The 11021-nt window shown below is 39.0% G+C and overlaps 1 protein-coding gene across 1 annotated transcript in view; it reads left to right on the top strand.

Annotated features, from left to right (window-relative positions):
• LOC107096606 (GDNF family receptor alpha-4-like) overlaps nucleotides 1-11021 on the top strand; it is a 225131-nt gene that overhangs the window by 180052 nt on the left and 34058 nt on the right. The window contains exons 4-5 of the mRNA XM_015393338.1: nucleotides 7327-7666; nucleotides 10713-10822. Coding sequence (XP_015248824.1) covers nucleotides 7327-7666; nucleotides 10713-10822 — 450 coding nt within the window. The remainder of the gene's footprint in view (nucleotides 1-7326; nucleotides 7667-10712; nucleotides 10823-11021) is intronic.

The following is an 11021-nucleotide window of genomic DNA, read 5'->3' as shown; positions in this document are numbered from 1 at the left end:
AAAAAATCTAATACAAAGTGAATCCAGTAGAACTTTTCATTGCCTACCAGGAGTGGGTGACAATAGTTGAATAAACTTTTGGCTCTCAAAATGGTATCGATGCCCTATTTGTTGGTACTCGCCAATACCGATACCACCATTTTAGGGCAGAATCGGGGCCCCGTCTGATACTGGTATCGGTATCGGTGCAACACTAGTTTTTATCATGTATATAATCAGGTTGCATTCGATATAGTTTAATAATTCATATGTTGATCATTACAGTAATTAATGAATGCAACCTAAAAATCCAAGCTAAAAATAAACTATACCAAAACAAAAAAATAACAATGTATAGAATATGTCCTTAATGTTATAATAATTTCAAACTAAAAACATAAAATAACTTTTTTTTGAAAAATGTCTGGATTTTCGAAATGTGTTTTTTTCTGGTTTGGAGAACTGAAGCTCTATTTAGTTTTAGATATCCCCACCAAGCTGTGAGAGCTGTACTGATATTGATGCTTTTAAATCAGCTATGCTGCCTAATTCAAAGAATGAGAGATTTAATATCTGAGGAGCAGATTTCCTAAAAGATGCTAACATGTATTCATGTCTGCATTTTCCCTTTCTGGGTTTCTTTATTTCTTGAAAGTCATAAGTCCGTTCAGCTGCTTCTTTATTCAGGGGTCACCACAGCAAGTTATTATAACTTTCCAACAGATTGGTCAAATTTTTTTATATTGAGCAATCCAACCCCGGCCACCCCAGTAAAGTCAAAGTCCTGCACCACTAGAACACAGAGGGAGTTATTACTTTAATCAATTTTTTTATTTTTTTTATACGTTTTCATTATTAGGATCAGAAATCATAAACTGCTATTGGCCTGAAGGTATGTTGGTAAGGACAGCTTGTAGCATCTTTGTTTGTATAAAATTCTTTTACCCTTTGCAATACTGCTCTGGTCTTAAATCTAATTCTAACTCTAATGTCCTGCTTTCTACCTAGAATGTTGTAGTTTAGCCATGAGATTACAGCAGTTAGTTCATTTCAACTCTTGCTTTTCTTTATAAAACATTTTATTTATTAAAAAAATAAAACTGTAAGCAAATAAAAATACTGACTTTTTAAACATATTCATGTATCCCAAAAACACTGTTTTAAATTGTTAGAAAACAGATTAAACAAAAATATAATAGAAGCACATATTGTAGAGTTTTTTTTTCCACACCTTTATCTTTGTTACTTTGTTATTCCAATCAATCACTTTAATTCAATCTGTGTGTGTACAGTGCTATAAATCCAAACCTTACTTGAACTCACTATTGTTAAAGTGCTCAAAAACTAAAAGTAAGGTATTTTCAGGCCTGGTGAGGAAAAACAAATGATGTAAGAGGTCAGGAAGCTGTGTTTCTGTGAAACATCAAGACATGTCTTGCATTTATTCAGGCTGCAAAAACAAAAGAGCAAGACTTAAATCAGATAATAGAATGGCTAAATGGAGTACAATATCACAGAGATACCTTGTTTTATCATTTTAGGATCAATTAAATTAATAATCTTTCACCTTATTTCTAAAAGTGCTGATGTGTGTGATTTTTTTTGTTAATGAAAACCTAATTCAATTCAATGTATTTATGTAGCAACAACACATTATGCCACTAAAGCTTTACAGAGATAATTCACTCGGATCATACAGTCAGATTGGTTCAAAGTTTTGTATCTAAGGAAAAGCATCTGATTAGTTTTAGTCTTTGTCTTGCAGAATGAATGAATAAGCATGTGGCAACAGTAAACATTCACTTACTGTAATCCCTAACACCAAACACATATGCAGCAACAGTGAAGAGGAAAAACTCTCTTTTAGCAGGAAGAATCCTCCAGCAGAACCAGGCTCAGTGTTAGCGGCCATCTGCCGAGGCCGACTGGGGGATCAGGGAGACAGAAGAAGACGTACAAGTGGAACACACAAGCTATGATCTATTAATACTTTCTATGTTAGAAAAGGTAGCAGTACATTAGTTTCATAGGTGGCTTTGTCTAGGAGAGCAAGTTAGCAGATGAGCTTAACTGTTAAAATATAGGAAATGAAGTAATGTACTATAATTGCACACTGCAATAAAAGTTAGTTATGAAATTTGACTTAGTCTTAAATCAAAGCAGAAATCGAGCCCTATCAGAGCCTTAATACCACTAATCACCAAGAGTGGCATATAGTGCCGTTTTCAGGAGAAATAGGATGATTATAACCAGTGGGACCAGAGTCATCATGCAGCCTTTCCACTAGACTACCAGGAGGGAAAAATAAATATCTGAATTTATTGATCTTTTTACCTTTATTTAATTTACTTAGAGACATGAAATGTGCATAATGTGTGACTGTCCGAAGAGGGTTTTGGTTTTATTTTGAATATATTGACTAGGCTGTAAGAAAATAGTGTCACTGATGAATTATTACCTCTCCTGAAACAGGACTACATTTTTTATCTACAAACTAAAATTATAGTTAGTGTTCTTACAGCACAGTTATTAAACTTTTTTATGCTTCTTTTTTGATGGCTCTTCATAGCCTTGCCTCAACAGGGCTAGAATACTTTCATCATTGGAGTTTATGTTGACAAACTGAAAGGCACATATCGGATTTTCAACCATTTTACAATAGAGCCATTAGAAATAACTATGGCAGGATCCATCTTCTTTCACTTTTGTTGTTGAATGTTCACACACGCACTTGTAGAAACCTGAGCTTTATGTGAGTATAACTTTATCCTTGAATAACAACAAATACTGAAGCCTCACACACGTACAGAGTAGAGGTAGTTTTTAGTGTTCACTCTTCAAAGCAGTAAATAATTAAGAAATTTGGCAAAAGTTCAATAGTGTCTTTCAAAATACAAACAATTAGCTTCTGAAACACACAGTTTTACTGCAACTTTCAGTGTCCTACTGGAAGTTGAACCCAGAGTCAACTCTATAGCAACACTACCTGGAATAAGGTCCGTATACTTAAAGTATAACCAAAATGGGCAACTTCAATCCTGAAGTGGCAAAGCTAAAACCTGAGATGCACTATCACTGAGGCCTATACCTGCTCTGAGGAAAAAACATGGAGTTGTTGAAGTAATACTTCTGTCATGATGGGTTCACTGATAGCGACCCAAGAATGCAGAACACCACTGATGGACACAAGGATGAAAGTTTAACAAGTTTATTTTGCACAAGCACACTGAATGTACTGGTTCAGGTTCGGGGCCTGGACACTGGTTCACCGGAGTCTGCGTGAGAGACAGTTCAGTTAGCGTTGCCAACAGAAGCTTGATTTCCTGAAGATTTCCTGATTGTACCTTGAGGGTTCTTGAGGTTAGCTTTGGGAGAGTCTCTGTTGGATCTGGAGAGGAGTTCATCAGCAGAGTCCGCTTGCTGCTTCAGCGTCTCACTTCTAGTAATGCACAGACCTTGGCTTTGGGTTTTCCAGCTCTTAGTTCAGAGCTGCTTGGAGGTTCTCTAGGATTCTTCAGGTTTGGCTCAGAGGGTCGGCTCGGCAGGTTAGCTCTTCCTGAGCTTCACAGAGGAGACACTGGTTTCCTGGAAGACAGAGACAATGGTTAGAATCCAGGCTGGATTCAAAGTCACAAAGTTTCACTGAGGATCTAGGCTTAGGCGCTGACCAACTGGATCAACACTGCGGCGTTGAGGCAAGGTCTGAAGACAGCTTAAGTAGTGGACCCTCTGATGATCTTGATGAGCTGCAGCTGTGCAGGAGGCTCCCTCAGAGGATCCACGGCGGACTCTGCTGGAGAAAGGTGGAACTTCTCCAGCTCCCAACAACTTCACCCACTGTCCTAAACTTCAACTTAATGAAATCTGTAATCTTTTTGTCTCTATTTTAAAAATATTTCTAAAACACTGTTTTACAAAGAGTGCTCTCTCCACCCCCATTTCATTATGTCACACCTTCCTTTAGAATAACTTAATTAATCACTGCTTCAGGTAAGAGATATCTTCTCATAAATAACAAAATAAGGGATTTTGTGTTTGGCCAATTGTTTATTTGTTGAATTATTATTTTTGGCAAAATTACATGATGTAAGAAAGCAGCATATGAGCTCTGCCCGCAAAAAAACTTTCCTAGTCCTCTTTTAAAAATACTAAAATTCTAATTCACTATTTAGACAATGCAACCCTGCATTGCTGCTTCAAAGTTTTAATGAGCCATTATACATAAGATATATGTTGATATCTGCAAATCAAAAATGTACAAATTTTACAGTAACCTTACATGTTAACTTCTGTAAGACAGATGTTGATTTATTCTGGTTTATTGTTTTATTTTGCCAGAATATATTAATGTATCTCAGATAACGGGTTATCTAATTTAAAAGAAGAAAAAAAAGAATTAATGAAAATAGCTGGAGAAACTTCAGAATTACTAAAAGTGTGCAGAATTACATATGCTGCTTACTCAAATGATATCCATTGTTCCAGTCTGCTTTAAACTATCGTGGTCGGGCTGGCACTGTGCTGCTTCCTCATAATTTTATTTTATTTCCAGTAACTACACAGGAGGTCAAAGTTAACATCCATGCTGTGCATCTCGACGAGTCGGCTGCCAAAATAACGGAGGCGTGATTAATGGATGTTTTTCCACCCTTATAGCATGTCTCCCTCAAACAGAGTAATGACCCTTTTCATAGATGCAAACCAGAGCTGCAGCTCATCATATTTGGAAGAGTATTCAAATAACAAAGTGCTTCACCCTAGACCAATTAATCAGCTAACAGCACTAAAGTCAGTGATGTCGAGAGACTGCTTCTATTCAGACACATTGCATGCTCTGCACCCAGAGAGAAGCTTTTTAATGCATCATTGGCCAGAAGGAGGGATACAAATTGTGCTTCCACACACAAAAATTTTCCACTTCGTGCTCACTGGTTGGAAAAATGCATACCACCAGCTGAGTTTATGTTGGTTGTGCATCTGATGCAACAAGTTGCTTGTTTGAGCAATACGGAAATCAGCTTTTTAGATCCAGATGATCCAGACTCACTAGGGAACCTCTTAGTTTGGTGTAGACATTCAGAGGTCTTTTTTTTTTTTACAACAACAACATGAAAGGTTTACAGTGTCTATTTTTAAGTTTCAATGACTGCAGTGACTTCCACCCATGATTTTATACTCTCTGTATTTTAAAGGTGAGTCTGCTGTTGAATTATTCTGGCTTAAACATGCATATAAAGGTACTCTTTATCAGATAATATCATCCCAAAATGTAAAAAAATATCTTTAAAAAAAAATATCCTGTATTAAATACTGCATAATTTTTTCGTTATTTTATACAGGCCAGTTGGTATTACGTCAGCTTGTACGCTTAAATTCGGCCTATCATATATCAACGGTCATCTATCAATCAAATTATTTTGGTCATAGCATCTTGATTCACATGTCAAAGCTAATATACACAACGGTTGAAATAAGAAATAAGAATCAGTATTTACTTGACTGTTAAGTTCCGCTCCAGTGTTCACGGGGATGGATGTCCGTGTCTTCGGCAGGCGTAGAGCTAACAGAACTGGCAGCGTTGTGAGGCAAGGGCTCAAACATGTACGGCTGTAAGCCTTCTACACCAAACCAAGCTTCTGCCGCCCTGGCGTCCCTTTCCACAACAACGTCATCCCTGTTTTCCTCCTGTAAATAAAAAATGTATGACAGAGGAGACTCATCCACAATTTCTGACACAAAACTCTCCTCCTCTTTCATTTTTCCGCTGTCCATAGCATTCTTTGACAGTGTCGATTCTAAGTCACCAATTTAGTGCTACTTGGTTCCAATGTAATTTCCCATTGGGAACCTACTAGCACTAAGTTACTCACTAGTGAGCAAGATGCTTCCGAGACACCGGCCACAACCAAACCAACTGTGGAGAGGGTGTACACTCTCCACAGTCTCTACATGCATGAGTCAACGACAAAATGCATGTGAAAATTGTTGCTTCTAGCTCATCTAGGAGGAACATGTCTTGAAGTCAATCAGCTTTTAACCAGTCTGACTGTATTGTCTCTATAAAGTGGCCTGAGATGTGTTGTGAATTGGCGCTATAAACATAAATAAACTGAATTGAATTTAATATGCATGGTTAAAGCTTTTTAAACATTGCTGGGGATTAGTTAACTTTTTTTTTTAAATAAGTATAAGTTTTAGGCTTGTCAACTTCATTGTCCGGTTACAAATTGGTATGTAGAGACCCTAAATAAAAGGGAACATAATGAACAACAATTTACAATTACAATGTATGCACACCCTGACCTTGCCACTTATGCCACTAGAGAATACAATTTGCCAAAGTCCAACCAATTTACCCCTGTGGGCTTTCAAGTATTCAAGTCAGAAATACAGCAACCTGGGCTTTGTGATGGGCCGTTGGCTCACTCTCCAAGGTCACTCCATTTTTTGTGACAGCTCGTCCAGAGTTAAATCCACCTGGAGAGACAACCACAGGCACTTAACAAACTAATGAGCGGCTGTATCTGCCAGAGGAACTGAGTGTCATCATGGCAGTGTTGCCTGTAGGGGGGATCGCTTGGAGAAGAAAAAAAGAAAGAAAGAAAACATGAACGCATGATGATGGATTGGGAAATAATGTGACCAAAAAAATAGGAGGTTATGAAGGGGGCTTTTCACTTCCTCCACAGAGGAGGCTCATTAACAGGGAAGTCAGCAGAAGCTTGGGCACTGAGGGAGGAAGAGATGGACCAGGCTGAGAGGAAAGAGCTGACATAGAACATAGAGAGAGTGAACTAAACAAAGTAGGGAAAAATATGTGAGAATGGAAAGAAAAGGGGTAGGGAAGGAGAGAATCGGGAGTTTGAGCGATTGCCCCAGATGTGGAGAATGTGTGTTGGATGGATGAATAGGTGGATAAAGGGGAAGAAGCGGTAATTACAGGCCTTGTTGTGTGGTTGGAGAGATGGAGGAGCCCCTAGTTCTGCACTGCCACTCTGCATTAACCTCACAGAATGAAATATTCAGCTATTAGGCCTTGGCTGAAACACATCCAGCACCCAAGCTCATGCAACATTTAAACACCATTCATGCTCTATTCATTGGAAAGAAGCTTATTGCAAATAATCATCACTTTAGATTTTAATTCAAGATGCAGTTTTATGGTTTCATTTGTAAATGCAGCACTGTGCCCGAGTCCACAGGTGAGTGCGGTGAGCCGGGATCAGCTCCAATTAAGTCTTGAAATCCTTTGTAAACATTGCCTGGGATTTGAATTTCTCACATCACACAGAGGGATAAAAAGGCTTTTTATCTTTCATTTGTTTTTTGTTTTTTTTTATCCCTCAGAGTCTGAAGTAACGACAGTGAACCGCTGCCTGGATGCCGCCAAAGCGTGCAACATAGATGAGACATGTCAGAAGCTGCGCACAGAGTACGTCTCAGCCTGCATCCAGCCGTCAGCCCGCTCAGGGCCATGTAACCGACCAAAGTGCAACAAGGCGCTCAGGAAGTTCTTTGACCGCGTTCCCCCTGACTACACCCATGAGCTGTTGTTCTGTCCCTGCACCGACACAGCCTGTGCCGAGCGCCGCAGGCAAACCATTGTGCCATCTTGCTCTTATGAAGAAAAGGACAAGCCCAACTGCCTGGCTCAGCTGCGAGACTGCAAGCAAGACTATGTGTGCAGGTATGTATGCTTGTTTTCTGATATATCCCTGTTTAGACTGTTTTTTAAAAACTGCCTGAACTCTGTTATAGGTCAACTATCCTCTGTTTGCATGTAAACCATTCAGCACATACTACCCTAAAGGTATAATTTGAGATTCCTGAAATAGGCTTTTGTCAGGAGATTACAAACAGTATTTATCTCACCAACCGTTAATAACTGTGTTGGCATTAGGGGTGGGACTTGGCAAGGATATTGCAATATGATACGTATTATGATATATGTGTCATGATACAATTTAGCCTGAAATATCTCAATATACTAACAGGAAGATAAATTAAAATTTTTAAAATAATATAGCTCAGGAAAGCTTTATGAGATCTTCTTGATGCTCTCTCCCGTAGAACCAACTCCCAGTTTTAGTCCATGAGGCAGACATCCCGTCTCCATTTAAAGCTATGGTCAAAACGTTCCTTTTTCATAAAGCTTAGAGTTAGAGTGGCTAAAGTTATCCTAAGTCTTCACTATAGTTGTGCTGCAAAGCTATGGGTTGTTCTCTGTAAGACAAACATTAGTTAATTGAATTCATAATTAAATAAGTTTAACACGCTGATGAATGTATTCTGACAGTAGAAATATGCTCTAAAATGATTGATGTTGAATTTGGATCTTCATATGTTCTAAGCTAACATAAGCATCAATGTTTATATCGAGAAAAGTGAGACTTCAATTAACTCTTTAATTACAATGGAACACAAACAACTACTGATTAACATTTTTTTCTTTTTATGTAAACAATGCATTTATCAAACTGTCAGATAATGACAGAGATGACTGTTAGATATTAAGTCACCTAGGGAAAAAAAAATATTGTCCTAAGAGGTTGGATTTCTTAGAAAGTAGCGAATTACATGTGCATTTGTATCAAATATAGCTGCTTGTATGAGTATTTACATATGTCCACATTTTTCAGAGCCTTGACCTTAAGAAAACATAAATTAGGAGCAGTAAAATTACATGTCTGAGATAAAGACATTGCCTAAGTGGATCATTTATAAAAGAACATGAAGATGCCTTCTGCAGCAGCCAATTTCCCTCTCTAGGTCAGTTTCCCATCCAAACACAACACCTGTTCACAGACAAATATAATATAAATAATAACAAAGTTAGAAAAGTTAAAATAAATGTAAATATTCACATTTGAAAATAACAGATGATTCTATTTCTAGCCTGTTTTGAACATATTGGCTGTGTCCAAACATCCACCCTAACCCACATATAGGACACTATATAGTAGTTGCATCATTTTAAATGGGTGTCCGAATGTCTAGTGGATAAAAAAGTAGTTGACATAAAATTTCCCACAATGCTCCTTGAAAAGTAGTGATCATCCATTGTCTTTAGACGAGCAGATATATCCCAGAATGCTTTGCGAGAGATCACCCCCCAGAGCATCATGGGCTTGCAGTCGAGTAGCGACAGAGGAAGCAAATAACAACAATAGCGCATGCATTGTGTGGGGAAGCAGAGTTATGTGACTAATGAAGAGCAAAAGTAGTGATCATCTGTCCAAATGGTCAGTTAACTGAGTTCACTGTAAAGTCCACTATATAGTCCGCACACTGTATAGCGATTGAGGGATTTAGGGGTTAGGGCGGACGTTCGGAAACAACCAATGACTTTAGCTGATGAATGTCCAGCCCCTGATTGTTTGACTTTCACCCTTGACCTCCTGAGCAATTTCGTTAAATAGCCCTGCTCTAGAGATTAAGTTGTGTTCTGTATCTTTAAGCAGAGGTTTGTGAAGTGTGACATGGTCATTTGAATGAGAGATGTCAGTTTTGTTTAATTATCTTAACTTTAATGTTTATTAACCTCATTCATTTAGTTCAATTGATGTCCACATTCATTTTCTGAGGCAAGCGGCAAGGCGACAAGCAGCCATGTGAAATAATGGTTATAGTAAACAGCTGTTATCACTCAGGGTTCATTTTGTTTTCTACTGTACATGCTCAGAAAATATTAAAAACAAGGTCTGCTTATGGACCTGAGAGACATGCAATGTTATCCTAATGAGTTTTTTTATATAAACTGAAATATGTGTTTATTTGTCCCCTTAATAAAAATGTGATGTTATTAAAACTTTGATGAACTGTAGTTTGTCTAATTAAAAAAAGCCAAACAACATGCCATTAATTCATTAGGATTCATAAGGGATGTGTCTCAGGAGCAAGGACTTCTCAGACCCATCCTGTCTGTTCTGTTTTCTCTGTCACCAAACGGTCTCTAACATTTAATCTAGCTCCTTTCAAATGTCAAAAAGACAAAGGACTTCATCTGTCATGCCTATCGATCAGGCATCGCTCTCTGGAATGGAGCTTCTCAAGGCCCTGCGTTGCCCCCCAGTAATCCCACAACAGTCAGCCGGCATTAAGCGGCTGCCTGCAGAGGCTGCCTTCACTCACTGCACAGCCTTTGAGTTTTATGCACATCATTACAATGACATGACAAATGAGGCCAGGACGCAGACTTGTGGCACCCTGAGGGAATCATGCTGCAAGCGATAGTGGATCGGTGGCCAGTGATGCGATATAATGGTGGAGATAGCCCTGTATGATGATGACGGTCATGAGGGTAGTGGTGGGGGTCGCGCTGACTGAAAAGGTAAGGAGGGGAAGGCAAAGTGACCATGAGAGGATGGATTTATATTCAACATCCTTATCTGTCTAATATGCTGTTTGGAGAGGTGCCACCTGTTAGACAACACGAGTGGTATTTAGAGAGTAGAGCCAAGGCCTGTCTTTGTCTTCCATTGACTCTTTACAGTCTGCCAGACTTCAAGACGATAACTAGTCGGGGAAAGGCAGAATTAATGAGTGGAAGTGTGGTAGAGTGGGAGTACAGGGAGTTGATATAACAGTATGAGTATTTAGAGGAGCATTGTGGGTTTTAGATCTGCATCCTGGTGTTAGAAAGAAAGTGCTGCTGCTCGACACCATGAAGTGACACAATGAGTGCAGCAGCCAAGCACCAGTAAATGATGGATGGCATCTTATTGCTCCCACAGGTCTCGCTGGGCACAGTTCCAGTACGACTGTGAAGCGTCTGAGCACAGCGCCAGTGGCTGCAAGAGGGAGAACCATGGATCATGTCTTCTTGCGTACACCGGCTTGATTGGTAAGGACTACGTTTCTCTGTCGCTCAGCCCTTACTGTGTTCTATCTGGATCAAAAAGGCGTTTTTACGCCAAGAAAGGCTCTGAGCCGACAAGCTTGCTGAACACAACTCAAAAGAATAAATCAAGGATTGTGATGAAAGGCATGCCTCAGTGATCGATGGTATGCTGATTAATATGCCCAGCCACTGGCATTGTAAG

Source organism: Cyprinodon variegatus, unplaced genomic scaffold (assembly GCF_000732505.1).
Source record: "Cyprinodon variegatus isolate N-32 unplaced genomic scaffold, C_variegatus-1.0 Scaffold637, whole genome shotgun sequence".
NCBI lineage: Eukaryota > Metazoa > Chordata > Actinopteri > Cyprinodontiformes > Cyprinodontidae > Cyprinodon > Cyprinodon variegatus.
Note: the sequence above shows the minus strand (reverse complement) of the source record. Positions and strands in the feature narration are given on the sequence as shown.